We start from the raw sequence: 21,905 nt of genomic DNA on the forward strand, positions 1-21,905 counted from the left end.
TCTGAGTTAGTGGCTGGGCTTAAACCATGACACTTTGACAGGTATTTCACTGCAACATGCTACAGAATTTCTAATTCGAAATGATGCAAGGAAGACTCTCCATGAGAAGTGTTGACAGTGTAATTTGATTTTATTTGTATTGTTGGCACTTTGTATGTGGGACATTCTTTTCTGTTTTTTTTTTGTTGTTGTTGTTTTTTTTTTTTTATGAGAAACATTCCATCAGGTTGTGAAAAGAACATTTTCTGTTGCCGAGTGCATAAGCAAAAAACCTAACCAAACAAACCCCAATTTCATAGAGAACAGAGAAATAAAACAAGTTAATAATATTTGACTTCTGTGTATAACACATTGACTTAAAAAATTAGTCATTCTATACTTATAAACAAGTTATATAGTAGCAACAAAGTGCATGAAGCAAATTTCTAAATTTAACTAAGGTATTAAAATAAAAAGTACTTTAGAACAATACTTTAACACAGTTTTTTGCCATGATTCCATCATGCATCAACACAAATCAAATCCTGAGGCAACCTATGCCTTTGACAGTCTTTCTTTAATATTATGTAAATAAATGGAAGTAATGATCAAACTTGCAGGAGGATGAAGAGCATCAAGACAAACCATCTATTTATAACAGAGTTGTATTAAAAAAGGTAAAAATCAGAGTGCACTGCTGGTACATCTCATTCAAACCTTTTTGGGATATGTATAACACAGTGGTGTGATCCAGTCCCAATGGTTTCAAAGCTTTGTTTAAGCATCCAGGGAATAAAGAATGATGGATATTCTGTTACTAGCATTACTAAGATTAGCATGAAAACTGAAAAATTGTACCAGTATATGTAAGCATCTTTTGTATACTGAGAAGGCAAACACTTTTAAATTATCTGATGTGTACAGTACTGGTACTTAATGTTTTGGTGACAGCACCAGACTGGTCCAGTATTTAGCATTCAGATATATTTCTAATTACAGATAAGGCATATAATGAAAAAGTAAATAAAATGGTTATTAAATTCTCATATAGTTCAACAACCCAACCAGTCAGAATTTATCTTGCCAATTTTAACAATCTTCACACTCTTGTCTTCCATTTGCAGGTAGCACTGATCTTTGAAAAAGTAGGTGTATCCTGTGAAGGTAAATGAAAAAGCATACTCAGATTATGGAGTACATAATTCCTGATCAAAGCCTTTTTGCCTATTTGATTTCATGAAATTTAATGAACTGGAAAACTTATTTCCCAAAATATTTGCACACAGTAAAAAAGGTTTATTTTAAAAATACATAAAAGTTCCCATCCTGGAAAAGACAGGTCTTGTTAAATGGAGACTGAAGCCATGTTACCATTTTGTGAGTCAGAATTTTCTGGGAAGAAATGGTTGCTGGCAAAATAGATGTTGAAAATGTAATCAAGACTCATGCGATACCAGCAATGCTTCCAGACATGCAGAGAATGAGAGACTGAAAAGTCCTTGATTTAGAGTAAGCACTACTGCACAGCAACTAATGCACCGGTGTGTTATCAGCATTATTCTCACACTAAATCCAAAACATAGCGCTGTACCAGCTACTAAGAAAAAGACCTATCTTGAGACAAGAGGGGACACAAAATTACAAAATGGAATATATAAACCTTTAGAATCAGTTTTAAGTAATGTTAAGTTTGATGGCTTTTTAACAGTAGCAATGGAAAATTACTGAGGTGCATGATACACAGAAAAAAAATGTAGACTACAGCTAGAGAACATACTGAGAATTCTTGTACAAGATAAATAGTTATAGTTGACATAGTTTTAAGAAAAACAGTCTAGAAGAACAGGACACAGGGATAAGGAGCATCTGGGAATGGCAGGTGTCCAGGATGGGCTACAGTTAAACTAACTGATAAGTAGGAGGATAGGAGGATTATTATGTCTCTAGTGCTAATGAACCGATTAAGCTCATATAAGCATCACTTCTGTGTGTGCTCCAAAGGCTGCCAGAAGTGATGAAGATTGTTGGAAGAAGTAAATGACCCTCAGAGACCACCACCACAATTCTGTACGCATGCGGGAAACTTTCTGGAAAATGATGTAATCCATACATAGCCTCATGAATATGTATGTATGCTCAGGGACTATATAAGAATGGCTTGTGTAGCAATACGGGGACAGACATTAGGAGGAGCTATCCCCCATGTCTCCCCGTGCTGCAATAAAGAATACCTGCTTGTCAGCCTGAAAACTTTGTAGGCAAGTTTGTTCCTGGAGTTTTCTCCGAATCAATCTCAGCTGAAACCAGGACAGCCCTTAATGTTTCATTTTAAAAAGTCTAAGCTGTGATTAGTAGTAGGGTATTTATCAACTGATATTTAATGGGAAAATAGAGACAAAATATTTTGTTTGAACTGGTAGTTTACAAATCTGAATGGGAATTTGACTTAATTTGGCTCCTAATCATGGACCACAAGAAATTAAAGTCTCCAATGAGTTTCACAGCAAACAAATAAGAGAGCTTGTTAGTGATTTAGATTGGAATTACAGCTTACCACTGTCACCAAGACCCAGGACAGCATCAAGGTTATCTGGAACGCCATTCCAAGAGTCTGCAATGAATTTAGGGGACGAAAGCTCCATTTTCTTCTTTTCTTCATTGTACCTGAAAAAGTTATTTCCCTGTGTTGCAAATCTGTATTTAATGTTAAAATTTAACATAACTTTTCAGTGTGTCCTCTCAAATGTGACCATATAAAACAATCAAATAGAAATATACTAAATGAGTTTTTAACATTGTTTCTATTTTATTACAATTATTCCTGACTCATTTAAAACCCTGTGAAATTTTACATCTTTCCTTTTGGAAATGCGATTCTTGCTTAATTGAAAACACACTTTCTAAGCAAAACCCTTCTCAGAAATGTAGCTTTAAAATTACAGACATAATTCTAGGAAAGGTAACTTTTTTCAGGCAGCAGCCAACATCTGAAGACAGGAGATTTTAATGTGAAATGGCTATCTTTTAAAAATCATATTTGAAATATGCTTGTAATCCATGTAATTGATTAACTGTTATTAAATTACTAATTACTTTCCCTAACATTTCATTAAAAATCCTTACTATTTTCACACAGTCTCTCTCTCTCTGATGATTAAAAATAGATGCTTTTCTTTGGGGGGTGGAAGCAAAACTACAACCACAATTGCTTTCACAATCTATGCTTTCCAGAGGAAAAATTCAGGTGATGTAAATCCACCTAATGTCATGGAAGTTGGATCTAGTTTGCAATGTCCTTCAGGAGTGAGTGGATCTGTTGGTGTCCATATCCGCAGATGATGATTTGTTTCATTTAGTCTGTGTGCTTTCTGCTGTAGAATGCAAAGATAGATTTGTGTAAAGCCAGTTTTGCATTCCCACAGCCAAGTAAGTCCAGGATCTCCCTTTCCATATATAGAGAATAAATATCCCAGGCATGCAAGGTCCTTGAGAGTGAAGATCAAAAAGCAAGACTGGCCTGTTTTCCTAATTTTTCTGATCCATAGATGGGAGTCAGTGCTGAGCAGAAGTGGAGATGTCCTGAGGAGCAGTGACGTGGTATAGTTTGAACCAGACTTCCAATGCATGTGAGGCCTCAGTCACCCTAGCAGCACCTCTTCAAGAGCAGTGGACTTCAAAGAGTTCATCTTTCCCTAGTACTGGAGGATGATTTATGTTCTTGATTTCTATTAATCCATATCTGTATGTATCTCAGGTTGCCTTTCCCTCATTACTGAATAGACCTGGATTCTATCCAAAGTTAAACCAATAAAAATGAGCAGTAGGTTGGCCAAAATCAATTCAAAAGACTAATTTAAATTGCTTCCTATTTTTTCCTAGGATATCTAAAGAAAATCTAGTACATTTCTGGGTAGCTTTAAAACTTCAGAGGGTGGAATATGAGCCAACTCCTGTTCCTCTCCCTCACAAAACTTTGTTTAACAATCTTGTTATGATAACACTAAAATATCTTGGGGGTGGAAGGAGAGAGAGAGGAGAAAGCTTCCAAAAAATCCATTTAAAGTAAGTATGATAATGGCACAGGAAGGACTATGGTATGTAACTTACTGTTTTGCTTCCATGTGGCAGAGTCCTTGTATAAAACAAAATAAAATATACTTAAGGGTTATAGCATCTATGTTAAACAGAGATGTATTTTTTTCTGAAATATTTGTCAACTGCTTTTTTCTTTACACAGATAGGAATCACTTAAGCTTATTTTGATTCTTTAACAATAAATTATGTTTTATGCAGTGACTGCAGTTGATAAGGTACTTTGATAGAAATGCTGTCTGTGATTAGATTGATGAATTACTTGGAGGCCCTGGAGTACAGTTAGTCAAACCAATAGTTGGTACAGAGAAGACCTGCAAGTTTGCTGGCTCATAGGTAGGAATCTGAAGTATTGCAAATGGCTGTGTTAGAACTACTTGTAATTGTGTTAGATGGTCTCTACAATAATATGACATTAAAAATTAATAATGTTTTTATAGTTTTTAAGGTTTTGGTTTTCTTTTTTTTTTTTTCCTCAAGATAATGGAGAAGAGTACTGTCCTCAAAGTAATTGAAAGTTATGATCAAGTGGCAACTGTGAAAGAGTATTTTACTTAGAGAAATCCACAGCCGTTAGGATATAATAAAGACACTCATCCAGTTTGATCAGAACATGAAATTAATGTTCACATAAAATGGACTCAATTATACTGAGACCTCCTTTGATATTTTATATGGAATATCTCAGCAGCCCTGTGGAGAAGGACTTGGGGGTGTTGGGATGACAAGAAGCTCCCCATGACCTGGAAGTGTGTGCTTGCAGCCCAGAAACCATCCATGCCCTGGGCCACATCCAAAGGAGCGTGGCCAGCAGGTCAAGGGAGGGGATTCTCCCCCTCTACTCTGCTTGTGTGAGACCCCACCTGGAGTACTGCATTCAACTCTGAGGCCCCCAACACAAGAAGGACATGGACCTGCTCAAGCTAGTCCATAGAATCATAGAATCAACTAGGAAAAGACCTTTAAGATCATCAAGTCCAACTATTACCCCTGGACTGCCAAGACCACCACTAAACCATGTCACTGAGGGACTCATCTACATGGTTTTGAACACTTCCAGGGATAATGATTCCACCACTTCCCTGGGAAGCCTGTTCCAATACTTGGGCACCCTCTCTGTGAAGAAATTTTTCCTAATATCCAGTCTAAACCTCCCCTGGTGCAGCTTGAGGCCATTACCTCTTGTGCTATCACTTGTTACTTGGGAGGAGAGACTGATCCCCACCTCACTACAACCTTCTTTCAGGTAGCTATAGAGAGTGATAAGGTCCCCCCTGAGCCTTCTCTTCTCCAGGCTAAACAACCCCAACCATTCCCTCATAAGACTTGTTCTCCAGAACCTTCACCAGCTTTGTTGCCCTTTTCTGGACCTGCTCCAGCACCTCAATGTCTTTCTTCTAGTGAGGGGCCCAGAACTGAACACAGTACTCGAGGTGTGGCCTCACCAGTGCTGAGTACAGGGGGATGAGCACTTCCCTTGCTCTGCTGGCTACACTATTTCTGATACAGGCCAGGATGCTGTTGGCCTTCTTGGCTGCCTGGGCATACCACAGGCTCATGTTTAACTGTCCGTCAATCAGCACACCCAGGTCCTTTTCTGCCAAGCAGCTTTCCAGCCACTCTTCCCCAAGCCTGGAGAGTTGCATGGGCTTATTGCAGCCCAAATGCAGGACCCAGCACTTTGCCTTGTTGAACCTCATACCACTGGCCACAGCCCATTGACCCAGCCTGTTCAGATCCCTCTGCAGAGCCTTCCTATCTTTCAGCAGATCAATACTCCCAGCCAATTTGGTGTCATCCACAAATTTACTGAGTATGCCCTCATCCAAATCATCAATAAAGATATTAAACAACACTGGCACTAACACTTAGTCCCGAGGGCCACCACTAGTGACTGGCTGCTAACTAGATGTGATGCCATTTACCACCACTCTTTGGGCTCAGCCATCCAGCCAGTTTCCAACCCAGCGAAGAATCCACCTATCCAGGACATGAGCAGCCAATTTCTCCAGGAGAACACTGTTGGAGACAGTATCAAATGCTTTACTTAAGTCCAAGTAGACAATGTCCACAGCCTTTCCCTCATCAACCAGGCAGGTCACCTTATCACAGAAAGATATCTGGTTGGTCAAGCAGGACCTGCCCTTCATGAACCTGGGCTGACTGGGCCTGATCCCTCTGTTTTCCCACACATGCTTTATGATCTCACTTAGGAACACCTGCTTCATGACCTTCCCTGTCACTGAGATCAGGCTGACAGGCCTGTAGTTTCCATGGTCTTCCTTCCTGCCCTTTTTGTAGAGAGGTTAGCCAACCTCTAGTCCCCTGGGACTTGCCCACTAGACCAGGACTGCTGATAGATGATGGAGAGTGGCTTAGCAAGCTCCTCTGCCAGCTCCTTCAGCACTCTTGGGTGTAACCCATCCAGCCCCATAGACTTGTATATGTCTAAGTGGAGCAGGAGGTCTCTAAGTAATTCTCCCTGAATTATGGGGACTTCAATCAGCTCCCCATCTCTGCCATCGAACTCAGGGACCTGAGTGGTCCCTGGCTGGTGTGACTATTAAAGACTGAGGCAAAGGCAGCATTAATGACCTCAACCTTTTCCTCATCCTCAGTCACTAGGTTTCCCCTAGCATACAGCACAGGATGGAGGTACTCCTTGGCCCTCCTTTTATTGGCAATAGATTTGAAAAAGTACTTTTTATTATCTTTATGGCAGTGGCCAGATTTAGTTCCATCTGTGCCTTTGCCTTTCCAGCTTTCTCTCTACATAACCTAACAACATCCTTATACTTTTCATGGGGTAACTGTCCCTTCTTCCACAGGTGATAAATTCTCTTTTTTTTTCCTGAGTTCTAGCACTATCTTCCTGTTCAGCCAGGCTGGTCTTCTTCCCTGCTGGTGTGATTTTTGGCACATAGGGACTGCCTGCTCCTGCGCCTTAAGTATTTCATTCTTAAAGAGTGTCCTTCCTTCCTGTACTCCTTTGTCCTTCAGTAATGATTCCCAAGGAATTCTGCCAACTAGCACCCTAAACAGGCCAAAGTCATCCCTCCAGAAGTCTAAGGTGGAGGTTTTGCTGACCTCCTTCCTGACTTCTCCAAGGACTGAAAATTCAATCATTTTGTGATTGCTTTGCCCAAGATGGCCTCCAACAATCACATCACCCACCAGTCCTTCTCTGTTTGTCAACAGCAAATCTAGCCAGGCATCTCCTCTAGCTGGTTCACTAACCAGCTGGGTTAGGAAGTTATCTGTCTTCCACATCTTCCAAGAACCTCCTGGACTGTTTCTTCTCTGCTGTCCTGTACTTCCAGAAGACATCTGGTAGGTTGAAGTTCCCCGCATGAACAAGGGCAAGCGATTGTGAAACTTCTCCCAGTTATTTGACAAACACTTCTTCTATAGCTTCATCCTGGCTGGGTGGTCTAGAACAGACTACTCCCAGGATATCTGCTTGGTTGGCCTTCCCCCTGATCTTTACCCACAGACATTCAGCCTTCTTACTCACAACATTGAGTTCAAGGCAGTCGATGCACTCCCTGACATACAATGCAAACCCACCACCCCTTTTTCCTTTGCCTATCCCTTCTGAAGAGCCTGTAGGTATCCATTTCAGCACTCCAATCATGCGAATCATTCCACCACGTTTCTGTGATGGTGATTATGTCATGATTTCCCTGCTGCACAATGGCTTCCAGCTCCTCCCGTTTGTTGCCCATGCTACGGGCATTGGCATAGATGTATTTAATAAGTTGCCCTGTGGATCTGGACTCCAACAGTGGCATGCTACCCCATGGCTCATGTCTAGTGAACCTGGTCTTATCCCCTTTCCCCTTGCAACCTAGTTTAAAGCCCTCTCTGTAAGCCCTGCTAGCTCCTGGGCTAGAATCCTTTTCCCCCTTTGGGACAGGTGTACCCCATCTGCCACCAGCAGGCCTGGTGCTGTATAAATTGACCCATAGTCAAACCCCCCAAAAATCTGGTGCCGACTCTAGTCGGCAGCCAGGAATAAATTAATCTGACTTTTCTGATGCTACCATTGACATTGTTTGTGACTGGCAGTAGGGACAAGAACACTACTTGGGCTCCCAAACCCTGAACCAGTCACCCCAAGGCCCTGAAGTCCAGAGGAGGGTCATGAAAATGCTCCAAGTGCTGGAGCACCTCTCCTATGCAGACAGGCTGAGAGAGCTGGGCTTGTTTAGCCTCAAGAAGAGAAGGCTCTAGGGAGAACTTAAAGCAGCTTCCAGTGCCTGAAGGGGCCTGCAAGAAATCTGGAGAAGGGCTTTTGACAGGGGCATGTAGTGACAGGAAAAGGGGAATGGCTTTAAACTGGCAGAGAGGAGATTTTGATTAGATATTAGGAAGAAGCGACTTTACTGTGAGGGTGGTGAGGCACTGGAACAGGCTGTCCAAGGAAGCTGTGGCTGCCCAATCCCTGGAAGTGTTCAAGGCCAGGTTGGACAGGGCTTTGAGTAATCTGGTCTAGTGGAAGGTGTCCCTGCCCATGGCAGAGAGGTCAAAACTAAATGATCTTTAATGTCCCTTCCAGCCTAAACCATTCTATGATTTTCCCAGAGTACCAAGATACACTTCTTGTGGTTTGTTCATATCTCCTCAGTGCCAAGTCTATTAGTAGAGCAGATGTGTTAGTGACTAGTACATCAGCTGCTGAAGGATTTCAGTCATCCCCAGCATGCCCTGCTAGTCACACTACTGTTTCTTTTACATCCAGTGCCTCCAAACCTGATGGTTTACTGAAAGAATTTCTAAGGCAATCTGGCCAGTCTTTGGCTTAAAGTGATTGGAGGTCAGCCCATTTCTAAAGAATTCCTGCCAGAGTTTTCTCCCAGCAGTTGTAAGTTGACAGCAGGGACAGCTTACCCCTTTTAAGAGTCTGAGACTGACGTGGGGCAGCTGCCACTACATAGGGGTTGAAGGGTGAGTTGTTAGTGTGAGCAGCCGGACAGGGCCTCCCAGATATCCTCTTCCATTGCAAGCTGTTTTCTCAAGTACTCATCTCCAAGGATGACCCCCCCTGTGTTTGGTTCCTGCCTCCTGAACCTCAGTGTGCATTCAGCCCTAGAGACAGTTTGGCTAACAGTATACCACCACCACCACCTCTTCAATGTGTCTTACTTCCAGTATCTGTCTCCAGCAAAAATGTATGTCCTCTTGTTTCTGCCCCAGTTGAAAGCTGCATCAACACGTTGCACATCTGGGGTTAGTCCCAGGTTGGTGAGTTTCTTTGGATAGCCCCTATCCAAGTTACTGGCTGAATAAACCCAGTACTCGTTTCCTAAGTAGGGGAGAAAACAAAACAAACAAACACTGTTTATTAATCAGATACAGAGGAGTGTTTCTTCTTTTATGCTTTGCTATGCAACTTTTTATTGCACTAACTGTACTATCAGTCTTTCTAATATTTTACCATCTGTGAAGCACCAGATTAGAGTGCAAGTGTACTGCGAATACAGTTTCTGCTTTTGCCTCTTAATTGTTGTGTTCCTCTTGGCAAAAGACATTACCTCAGCATGCTCTTGCTTCCTCCCTTATTAGCTGTCTCATCTTTGAGGCAGACAGTATCTTAATACAGTTGGAGTTATGTTAAAACAGATAGTTAATATTGGTAATTTTTTGCATGCTGAAGATGGTTTGAAACAAGGCATGGGCACCTGAAGGTCAAATGCAGATGCTCATGTTCACCCTCCATGTGTTTGGTTGAGCAGTTATATTGAGTAATTAGAAGGAAGTTTTTGCTCAGAGTTCCTGTTTCTGTTGTCTCTTGTCATACAACATTTTCTAATGACTCTCCAAATACATACTAATGGAAGAGGTACTAGTATTCTGTGTTCTTTACATGGAATTAGTTTATTTAATAAATGCCTTCACTAGATTCACTGAAAGCCAGGGAAAGGTTCATTAATGAAAGGACATTTCCTTGATTCTGTGCTAGTGGGAAAATAAGTCAAGTGTTAATATGAGAAGTGTAAAATGTAGTATTTGAGTTCCTGAGAAGTTACTAACTCACCATTCAGCAGCAAAGGGGTGGTCTCAGTAGTGTTTTAAGATAGTTGGGCTATGTGCAACTTTCAAAACAATCTTTGTTTTATAGTTATTACTTATTTATTTAAAAGCAGGTTAGCTACATTTTCCTGGAAATTATAAAGAGAGGGAGAGAGGTTTAGATGCAATAGGATTATATATAATATATGCAATATTTCAAGTGGTTTGGTTTGCTGAAAATAAAACTTTTTTAAGCTGCTTCTTCCCTCCATGTAAACTAATGCAAATGGCCTTTGAAGCATATGGAATAGATTATCATTACTTTTTTCCCTCCTGTACAGAAAACGTACAGCAGCATCAGCCATATAGTTTTTACATGATTGGAGGTATTTAGTCATGTTTTTAGTAGATACTGGAGCCCAGTTTTTGCTGGGTCAGTTCTTCATGTTGAAAACAGTTTCTCAGCTCCACTAATTTGTCAAGTACAGGGGAACCATGTGTGACTTAAGATGGACAGAGCAGTGCTTCCTGTTAGCCTTCTTTCCTGTGGAGGCAGCTAGCACAGCTGCCTGTATCCTCTGCCTGATGAGCCACAGGGAAGACACTTGGAAGCCAGAGTGGAAGTCAGTCTTTGGCAAAAGAGGAGACAAGGAAAGGCATGAAGAGATTTAATCTTCTCAGGCAACATGTACAGAGACAATAGCTTGAAATGAGAGGAAACAGAAGAAAACCAGCAGTGACGGATGAAACAGAACTCCACTGTTGCTGTTTTGTTTTAAATAATTACTTATTTAGTTTTGCTTATTGTTGAATGTATCTTTTTAGATGCTTATAGCTCCCCTTTTTGTAATGGAGGCTGAATGATGTCCAGAGTCTTTCAGATCCAGCTGTTGTCCTAATATACTCAGCATGGGATGTTTGACATCTGTCATGCATACCTGCTAGCTATACTGGCTCTTAGGCAGGCCATTCCTTGGCCCAGTTACAACTGGGAGGAAACTGAGCGCAAATGCAACATTTATGCAAATGGCTACTTACATTTTACAACTTAAAACCAATACCTGAAAAAAATACAGCCTTCTCATCCTGAGGGGCCTCATAGACAGCATCGATTTTCTCCGGCAGATCAGGCCAGAATGTAGCAACAAGAAGAGGACCTGTGGGTTTTCCTTGGGGGTTTACAGTCCTCCACATGAATCTGAGCAGAATAGAACATTGTATGAGATTTACAGTGAACTAATTCACCAGCACATCTGTTTCTTATAATTTCTGGCAAAGGCTGTGTAAGCATGCACATACAGAGACACGTGCGCACACAAACGTTAGCAGCAACACATGTTTGTAACCATTTTCCTACAGTGACTGAAAAGCCAAATCATTCATTTGGAAGCCTGTTGCTAAAACAACTGCACAGTAATCTGCATGCTGGATTGCAGGTGAAAATGCTTGCACTGATTGCACTGCTTGCTTTGGAGTTTCTGTTGCTTTTTACATCAGGGCAAAACTTATTCTGTGCTTTGAGTATACAAATAAACTCCTTTACAAGGCATTTAAATTATTAGAACTCTCCCGCTATTGTGTATGGAGCAGATGGATGAGTGTTTGAGAAAAGCAGAGATTTATATTCCATGAATTGCTCTTGCAATTACTATTGTAGTGACTAAAAGTTCAAATTTAATGACAGTATATCAAACTGCTTGGAAGTGAGCTTGGCAGTAAAAGAAACTGCTAGCACTAAAAATGTTCATTACAGAAATGCATAGGGTAATTTATTGGCTATTTTATGTATAAGTAGGATCATCATTTGATTTAAGCTTTAAAAAGCCGCAATTATCTTTAAATGGCAGACCTTTGTGCTGAGGGCTTTTGGTTTAAAATGGCACTACTATTTCCTCCTCCACAGAAGGAACAACTTCTTTCCTTAACAGAACAAAAGTTTTGCCATAGTGATAAAATGAAAAATCAGCAGCTCTTGCACTGAGCTATAGCTATTACATTCTCAGGTCAAACAGCTTTTACTGTTATTGTGTTACTGGAGCTCAAGGTTCTACTGGCACCTTATTTTTTCCAGACTATAAACAGTCATTACCTATTCCTACCTAGAATAATGATCCCTTTGAGAAACCCAGGATCTGAAACTGAGTTTTGGTTGTGCCTAAAACTTGGAGGAGAGATTCTAAATTAATTTAATAAATTGCTGTATTTTTATCTGCAGAAGCTTGACTGCAAACAGAGCTAGCTAGGACAAATAAAACATCTTGAAATGCATTTGCAACTATAATTAGTTGCTGCATACTGAATTAAGATACAGTGTTTGATATGAGAAAGAGTAAACTGGCAAGTTGTCGTGGTTTAAACCCAGTCAGGTAATTCGTTCACTCACTTCCCCCCATTTCTTGCCCTCCCCCTGCTCCCGGAGGGACGGAGAGGAGAGTCAAAAAGAATGCAACTCCCACGGGTTGAGATAAGAACAGTTTAGTAACTAAGGTATAACACAAATCACTACTGCTACCACCAATAATAATAATGATAAAGGAAATAACAAGGGAAGAGAATACAACACCTCACCACCAGCCAACCGATAACTCACCCCCCAGGCCCGACCAAGCACCGACCCATACCTCCTCCAACCCTGCAGTCTCAGCCCTTCCAGGTAACTCTCAGCTACATCCTGGGCATGACGTGCTGTGGTATGGAATACCTCTTTGGTCAGTTTGGGTCAGGTGTCCTGTCTCTGCTTCCTCCTGGCTTCCCCTCCTCCCTGGCAGAGCATGAGGCTCACAAAGTCCTTGGCCAAAACCAAAACATCGCTATCAGCTCTGTTCCCGAGCCGAAAGTCAAAACACTGCACTGCACCAGATACCAAGAAGGAGAAAAATGACTGCTACTGCTGAACCCAGGACACTATCTACCCCTTATTCCATACCATTCACGTCATGCTCAGATCCCACATTTTCAATATACCCTTATCTTAGTGCACGGACCAGTCCCTATAAAGCTGCTGAGTCCATCTGGTCCATGATGTCAGGCTCCATCTCTTGTAACAGTCTTCCAGAGCAGGAGAGACTGTGTGCAGTGTTCACACTCGTGAATAACCTGGGCAATAGTGTCCATTGCTAAGTCCACCCCTCGATCATGAGTCCATCTTTATGTTGCATCTCTGCTCTGATGGCCTGAAGTGTCATGGGCCCACCAGGCTCAAAATAATTCACTGTCCCCGTCAACAGTTTCTGCAGCTTGCAGCTGGGGACTCCATACAGCTGCCTTCCATCTCCAATGCTTTCAAAGCACTGGAGGGGCCCAGTGGACTAGATACCTGCCTATACTGTCCCACACACCCTGCCACTCATGACTGTCCAGCCTTGGGGAAAACCTCTTGGTCCTCCCATATCGTCGTCTAACCCCAGACAAGACCCAAACCTGACACTGCTTAACTTTTGAGATCAGACAAAATGGTCGTGGGTAATACACAGTCTGTGTGTGTGCCAACATGCTGATCCCCATCACAATCAGCAGGCAGGTCCCAAGGATACCCAAAGGCCATTCAAAACCTTCAGAACTCTCAAACGATGCTGCTGTACTTGTCACTGGGGCTGGTGTAGCTGCTGTGCTTGCCGGCTCTCCCACCACCAGCTTTTCTTTTTCTGAGTCCAGCTCTTCCTCCTCTTCCTTGCTGGGAAATGCTGCGTGGTCTCCTGCATCCTCCTGGGGCTCAGCGGGCGGCTTCCGGGGAATGCTTTCGGCCGTCTCGGGGCTGGGCTCGGCCGCCGGGCTCGGCTCCTCCGCAGGGCTCGGCTCCTCCGCGGGGCTCGGCTCCTCCACGGGGCTCGGCTTCTCCACGGGGCTCGGCTCCTCCGCCGCCTTCTCCCTCTGCTCGGCAACCGCCTCCTTCCTTTCCTGGACCGCCCCGACCTCCTCCACCGGCAGCCGTCCCCTGCCGGCCTCCGGCCCCTCTCCCGCCGCCTCTTGGTCCCCTGGGCAGCTCTCCCGGGCCGCTTCAGCAGCCGCCGGCTCCCGGGGCCGCTCCCCCTCGGCTCCCCGCGAACTCACAAAGATGGAGGCGAGGGCGAGGGCCAGGACGGTGAAGAGCAGCCGGACGGCCAGGTACAAGTCCACGGCCACGTCCGTCCGCCCTGCTGCTGGAGCCCGCCCGTATTACAAGTCATTGCCATAAAGTACAGTGAGACAAGAACCTTAGCCCAAGCCCCACACTTGATAAACACTAACACAGCAAATACCGGCTCTAAGTAAGTTACAACATTCTGAAGCTGTGAGATCAAGAGAAACAACTCTGAGAGCCAATAAATCAGCATTGTGACGAGTGACTATTAATCCAGTCAGACCTGTCGTTATCTCAACCCCTCGTGCCCCACATTGGGTGCCAAAAAGAACTGTCGTGGTTTAAACCCAGTCAGGCAATTCGTTCACTCACTTCCCCCCACTTCTTGCCCTCCCCCTGCTCCCGGAGGGACGGAGAGTCAAAAAGAATGCAACTCCCACGGGTTGAGATAAGAACAGTTTAGTAACTAAGGTATAACACAAATCACTACTGCTACCACCAATAATAATAATGATAAAGGAAATAACAAGGGAAGAGAATACAACACCTCACCACCAGCCAACCGATAACTCACCCCCCAGGCCCGACCAAGCACCGACCCATACCTCCTCCAACCCTGCAGTCTCACAGCCCTTCCAGGTAACTCTCAGCTACATCCTGGGCATGACGTGCTGTGGTATGGAATACCTCTTTGGTCAGTTTGGGTCAGGTGTCCTGTCTCTGCTTCCTCCTGGCTTCCCCTCCTCCCTGGCAGAGCATAAGGCTCACAAAGTCCTTGGCCAAACCAAAACATCGCTATCAGCTCTGTTCCCGAGCCGAAAGTCAAAACACTGCACTGCACCAGCTACCAAAAAGGAGAAAAATGACTGCTACTGCTGAACCCAGGACACAAGTGCATTGGGTTTTTGTCTCAATTAAAAAACATTAATTTAATCTGACATATGCTACTAATAATTAAGACAGTAATAAGCTAACTTACTCTCATTTTGCATACATATATGTATTTTTAACATGTACAAAAATATCTCTGAGTATAACTCATAATAATTTTAATTTAAAAAAGAGGTAAGGAATAAGATATTTAGCTAATTATTCTTGCTCTTGACAGGGCATAAACACATTTGAAGCACTGTAAAAGGTAATAATATGTTTCTTGCATCTCTTTTTAGCCAGAAAAGCAGATCCGGTAAGGTATGAAATGGAAATCACTATAAGAAATCTTTCTAACAGTGCATTCATAAAAGTATCTATCTCCTTTAAAAATCCGAGTTACAGAATTCTCAATCAAATTTGGACTTCAGTTATGGCTGAGTCAGCACTAATAATTACTATCTGCATAAATTCCATACTCTCCAGAGCCAATGGAGACTTGAACACCAGGCTTTTATTAAAGCACACATTTCAAGGGACTTGTTAAAATGTGAGGTTTTCTCGTGGAAAGGGAAGCTTGGTCAAAGCTGAATTTTTTTTTTGCTTTTGAATCAAACAAGAGGCATTTCTATTGCTACTCATCATATTGAGAAAATGGTGAAATTAATTATTTGGCTTTCTCATTTCAGTTTTAACATTTTGAAATATTTTAACTCATTCAGGTTAAATTTTAATTTTACCTTTATAGACAGATTTAATATCTTGTTACAGTAAGTATTTTATATTATATTTTAACATAATCAAGATTTGCCTTTATTAGTATTATTTTTATTAGCAGGTATCTAAAGGGACCGAATCAGTGGGTCTTTCTAAATGTCTTGGTAAGCTTCAGAAGTTTGAATTTTTGTTCACTTTTAGAACAAAACCATCTGTATAAATGCTGTACTAAGGCACTCTGGTTGCTTGAAGGATTCTGTTTCCAATGGAAAAGTTCAACTGTTCTCTATGGCCAGTAGCACCTCCAGTGATTCCCTTTTATTTCCTTACTTTGAGGGGGGAGGGGAAAATACTTTTTTGAATGAATTCATCTTATCTGACCTCCTTTCTGCTAGCTGTTCCTTTTGCCTGTGTAATATGACAGTTGGATACTGTGGTCATTTTCATGACTCGTAAAAGGCACACGACACGATAGACATTTGTTTTTTGAATTCCAAAAGTGAGTCATAATGCTGTGTGCCTGATGTTTGGAAAGCTGCAAGACTGACAGGCAAAGCCATTCCAGAATAAAACAATTCAATAATTGTCTGCTTTTGCTGCATGTTAGATAAAGCATGAGTCGGTTGGAACAGACCGTTTTCATATTTGCATAGTTCTTTGACCAACTCCATCTGAATGTGAAATACTTCTGTTCTGTTGGGATTATATAGAATACTGAATCACTTTGCTGATTTAGGAGTAGATTTAAAATAATTCCTTCTTGGATCAAGCCTTGTGTGATTACCAGTTAACAAAAGCAGAAGCAAGGTGAAGGTCTGGCTGAAAACCAAGGCCCACAAGTGAGCAGAAGAGGATCAGTACACTGTAGATACTGTGGAACTTGGAATGGTTTCTACTGTTGTGAGGATATGTTTTTCCTTTTGAAGGCACTGAGCTGAGGTGGATACTTTAGCTCTTTGATGACTATGCTAGCAAAAGTGGGTACCAGTTTTGGTAAGCTTGTTAGTCAAGTGAATGATGGGGCCAACTCTGTGCAGCTTGTTGGTGGAAGGCTCCAGTGCTGGCGTTCTGTGAGACTGGTCTCTTGGTACTGTGGGACCATTTCATGGCCAAGAAAGGACTGTTTCTCGCCACTAGGGATCACTGGCTTGTAAAGAATCTTATCCTGCCACTGACAGGGCCAAGAGGAAAAGTACAAAAGGTATAACAGGTCTCCCCACAGTTGAATAAACCCTTTTTGCCCCTAGCAGCTGTAATAGAAATGCTCTTGCATCCAGAAATTCTAAATCCTATTTCTGCATTACTAAAACACAAGCCTGTGATAAAGATTAAATTAAACTTCAAACCCAAAGCACCATTATTCTGGGTATCGCATAGAAGGGAACTAGAAAGAAATGCATTGAAGGAATTGCTGTGTACCACAGCCTGTAAAATTACCCAATTGACCATGACTTTTTGTTATGAAAAGCTGGTGAGTAGAGTTAAACCATGCAGCATAGTAATAAATCCTTCATATCTTCTGTCTGAAAATGTAAATCTGGAGGAGAAGGCTGGACTTTACAGCGCCAGGAGATACAAATAACTGTTAAATTGCTGTTTTGTGAGGAGGACCTTGTTTATTGGTTCCTGCTTCCTTTTAAATTTCAGCTGACATCTGGGAAGAAGCAATGAACAGATCAGTTCTAATACTTGCATCAGCTTCAGATACTTATGTATGTTTCTATATGGTAGGAAACAGCATTTGATTTAGGTATGCGCAGTGAATGTACATGGGCTCATATCTTCAATGGCTTTGGATTCCGGGTAATTGAGGATAAATTATATCAAATTGGCATTGATTTATGGCAGGGGAAAAAGGAGCTTTAGTGTCTCTCACTATGGTGCTGCCAAGTCCTGTACTCCTTAGGAGATGCTCTCCATTGCTGAGCAGCTGGGTAATACAGGCCCTGTCAAAGGCAGTGGAAGCTGCAGCTGTGCAGCCACCTCATTTTATCAGGAATGTTTCTGCTCTTGCATCAAAACTGCCTTTTGAGTCTGCTTTGTGTCTGCTTTTGTGTCCCCTAGGCTCCATGTGTGCAAGGCCTCCTATCCCAATCACCAGTGTCCTTGATATGTCATTACAGCAGCCACAAGTCATATAATTCTGATACTTAATGATTTTGGACTCCACCTGGATTAAACCACTCAGTGACAAGACTTTGCTCATAGATTTCCATGATTGTATCTTTATGAACATGGGGACTAGTCTATCATAATCAAAGTTATGCTAGAACTGGAGATTTGCTAAAACAGTGTTTCTATGGTGGAAGAGGCATTTGAGATTATTGCCACTAAATTTGGATGAACTGTTTTTTTGGAGGAGTGTTCCTGGAAGTTAAGGGAAGTTTTTCTGCAATTAGATATGAAGCTTTTCCCCAGAGTGCAGACTACATGAATGAAATCAGGAAGGATAGCTCTTCCAGAGCTCTACTCCACTGAAAGTAATAGGATTTGCATTGCTGAATTACAATCCTTGTAGGTTTTGCTATAAAAGGTTTCTGGAAATGCTTTATAGAGAAGGAATCCTTCTTTGGCAGGCAGTAGCCTGGCTAAAGCATCCCTTCCATTGCTAATTTTGTGATTAACGTTACAGATGGATAAATCTCTAACGAGAAGTTTGGATGTGTCTCCCAGCTACTTCCCCCTTTTTAGCAACCTTTGTGTTGCTAAAAAGTAGGGTTGACATGAGGGTTAATTTTTGCTCCCCAATCAGTGAAGTTGGGCAGAAAATATCTTGAGAACAGGCTTTTATGTGAGGTTTGTGGCATTTCCTTGTCCTTATTTTAGCTAGAACTACCACCAACCATAGCATCAACCATAGCGTCATAGACTCTTGGCATGTGCAATCCCAGTGTAGGGCAGAAACCAGAAATTAAAAAACATCACAAAACTGCCTAAAACAATGAGTGAAGTTGAAAATTCCACATTCTCAAAGAAGTTTGAGAGTAGCTCTAAGAAAAGGTGAATTTAGGCATAATCATCTCATGTATATCTAATTGCAGACAATCTTTTGGACATGAACGGGATTGGGAGTAGTCAGCATAGATTCTCAAATGGGAAGTCATGCTTGACCAATCTGATAACCTTCTATGGTGAAATGGCTGGCTTGGTAGATGAGGGGAGAGCAGTTCAGAAAGGTTTTTGACCCCATTTCCAATGAGGTTCTCATAGAGATACTGTTGAAGTATGTGTGAGGTAAGCAGACAGTGAGGTGGACTGAAAATTGGCTGACTGTCTGGGCCTAGAGAGTGTGGTCAGAGGTATGAAGTCTAGCTGGGGGCCAGTAAGTAGTGGTGTAACTATCCCAGGCATCAGTACTGGATATAAGACTGTTTAATGATCTGGGTGACGGGGCAGAGTGCACCTTCAACAAGTTTGCTGATGACCCGGTACTAGCAAGAGCGGCTGATACACCACGGATTTATGCTGCCATCCAGAGGGCATAATGGAAGAAATAGGATGTCAGGAACCTCACACAGTTCAGTAAGTGGCAATGCAAAGACCTGCACCTGGGGAGGAACAATCCCAAACACCAGTACATAATGGGGGCCAACAGGCTGGAAAGCAGCTTTGTTAAAAAGAACCTAGGGGTCCTGGTGGAAACCAAGTTGACCATGAGCCAGCAGTGTACCCTTGTGGCAAAGAAGGCTATATTATTTAACCGTAAAACCAAACTTCACCATCTCTTTCCCTTATGACTTGACAAGACACTTTGCTGTCTCTGAACACACAAAAGAAAGGGCAGAGACTGTGCCTGATCATAGAATCATAGAATCATAGAATAGTTAGTGTTGGAAAGGACCTTAAGATCATCTAGTTCCAACCCCCCTGCCACAGACAGGGACACCTCCCACGAAACCATGCCACCCAAGGCTCTGTCCAACCTGGCCTTGAACACCGCCAGGGATGGAGCATTCACAACCTCCCTGGGCAACTCATTCCAGTGCCTCACCACCCTCACAGTAAAGAATTTCTTCCTTATATCCAATCTAAACTTCCCCTGTTTAAGTTTTAACCCATTACCCCTTGTCCTGTCACTACAGTCCCTAATGAAGAGTCCATCCCCATCCCCAGCATTCCCATAGCCCCCCTTCAGATACTGGAAGGCTGCTATGAGGTCTCCATGCAGCCTTCTCTTTTTCAGGCTGAACAGCCCCAACTTTCTCAGCCTGTCTTCAGATGGGAGGTGCTCCAGTCCCCTGATCATCCTCGTGGCCCTCCTCTGGACTTGTTCCAACAGTTCCATGTCCTTTTTATGTTGAGGACACCAGAACTGCACACAATACTCCAAGTGAGGTCTCACGAGAACAGAGTAGAGGGGCAGGATCACATCCTTCGACCTGCTAGTCACGTTCCTTTTGATGCAGCCCAGGATATGGTTGGCTTTCTGGGCTGTGAGTGCACACTGCCGGCTCATGTTTATTTTCTCATCAAATGAGAAAATAAGAATAAATGTCTAGATTTTGATGAATAGGTCTGACAGGTTCTTCCACATTGGTAAGCAATTTATTTCACTTACCTTTCTTTGAAAAAAAATGTTTCTCCTCTAAGTTGTGCAACTCCATCAAATACAATGTCGTACTTGCAGAGCTCTGGAGTGACAGGTCCAAGGGTTGGATGTGGGCTGGGCCCCGGCCCTGGCCCAGGTTTGACATCGGTCAACACTTCTGTAATGGTGAAAAGAGATGTTCTGTTACACTGAAATAGAATGCTGCATAGGTTCCACAGAGCACATGAACTGACATAATTACTAGAAGGGGAATAATTTGGAGGAAGCACTTGAAGGAGCAAAAAAACTTATAATAAAATCTTTTCAGAGGAAGGGTGGTCAAGTACAGCTGAGAAGGCCTTAGCTACCAGTCCTGCCTTAACCTGCTGCATGGACTTATTCATGCTGCCTGTGTGATTGTCTTTCCATGCTGTGCTGTCTGTCTAACTTGAAAGATACTCAGAAGTGACTATACCATGTGTAAATGTTAAAATTACAGTGCTTATTTCACTGGCTTCTAAAAAGATGAGAAATGCATTTCAAAGTCCTTCTATTCAGAATTATCTTCAACTCCTCTGAGAGAGATGTCAAAGTGCCAATATTTTGCAAGTTACAAAGATGCTCTTTAAGCCATTTGAATGATCATTCTGCCCTCATCAATAATCAAAATGTATTCTTCAGAATATGCACATTGCCATCTGGTTTATTTTGTTTTGGTTTATTATTTAGCTGCTGCTGTATTGTTTTATGAGGCATTTGCCTTTTTTCTTAGACATCAGGTTTATTTACTGTATGAAACAAAGTGAAGTGCAGCTGATTTGAGATAATAATGGAAGAAAACAAAGGCAAAGGGTTTTTTTAATGCTTGTTTTATGTAGAAAGCAGTTTGTAAAGGGTTCTATCAGTTATGAAGAAGCAAGAAAGATAGTTTTGTCTCAGGTTTTGAAGTGTGCCTTGAGACAACTGAGTTAAATTCTAAACTCTATCAAAAATATGCTGTGTGAGTTTCAAAAGTTCATGGAACCTTGCCCATGTCTCAAGTCTCAGTCTTAAAGCAGCTAAGAACAAGGGGAAAAATGAAGATTCAAATCAGATTTTTGATAAAAAGGTGTCTAATGTAGTAACCATTTGGTATATTCCTATTATCATTTCTAAGGCATTGAATACTGTAGAATATAGTCACAATTAGGAAGATATCTCAGTAGAAAAGTGGAAAGCACACAAAACATGCCGTAGGCTTTCTCTGCTTAATTGACTGTAGTAGATTTGTGCCTCTACAAGGTAGAAAATATATACATGGAAGTAATTTTAATCATAATAATACTTATGCATTTTATTAAGAGTATCTGCGGAGAAAATAATAAATTTTAAAGATGCACCAAGATAAAAATACTTAAGTCTACTATTTCTCCAGGAGCTTGCCAAATACATTTATGTCAACATAACAGCTCCCACACACTCTGAAAATGTTATTATGATGGTACAAGTTGGGTTATTGTGAGCAGGCAATATGAACTGTTTCCAAGCTAGGACAAGAAACAACTTTCTTCCCCTCTCCTTACAGGGAGTTGCAATTTTTTTGCAATCAGAGTGTTGCAGACAACACCCAAACTCACCCACAGCAGGTACTTCAGGCTGGAGAAGAGC

General features: G+C 42.0%; 1 protein-coding gene across 2 annotated transcripts in view; it reads right to left on the bottom strand.

Annotated features, from left to right (window-relative positions):
* Nucleotides 1-458: 458 nt before the first annotated feature.
* LOC133263520 (72 kDa type IV collagenase-like) overlaps nt 459-21,905 on the bottom strand; it is a 39,235-nt gene continuing 17,788 nt past the window's right edge. For both annotated transcript variants that reach the window (XM_061443307.1, XM_061443306.1), the window contains 5 exons: nt 20,289-20,436; nt 11,145-11,281; nt 9,217-9,376; nt 2,534-2,643; nt 459-1,135 (listed from right to left, as the gene is read on the bottom strand). In XM_061443307.1, coding sequence (XP_061299291.1) covers nt 1,032-1,135; nt 2,534-2,643; nt 9,217-9,376; nt 11,145-11,281; nt 20,289-20,436 — 659 coding nt within the window. In that variant the 3' untranslated portion in view covers nt 459-1,031. The remainder of the gene's footprint in view (nt 1,136-2,533; nt 2,644-9,216; nt 9,377-11,144; nt 11,282-20,288; nt 20,437-21,905) is intronic.

Source organism: Pezoporus flaviventris, unplaced genomic scaffold (assembly GCF_033815535.1).
Source record: "Pezoporus flaviventris isolate CSIRO_AGI_PZ_B2104156 unplaced genomic scaffold, CSIRO_AGI_Pfla_v1 ptg000341l, whole genome shotgun sequence".
NCBI classification, from domain to species: domain Eukaryota; kingdom Metazoa; phylum Chordata; class Aves; order Psittaciformes; family Psittacidae; genus Pezoporus; species Pezoporus flaviventris.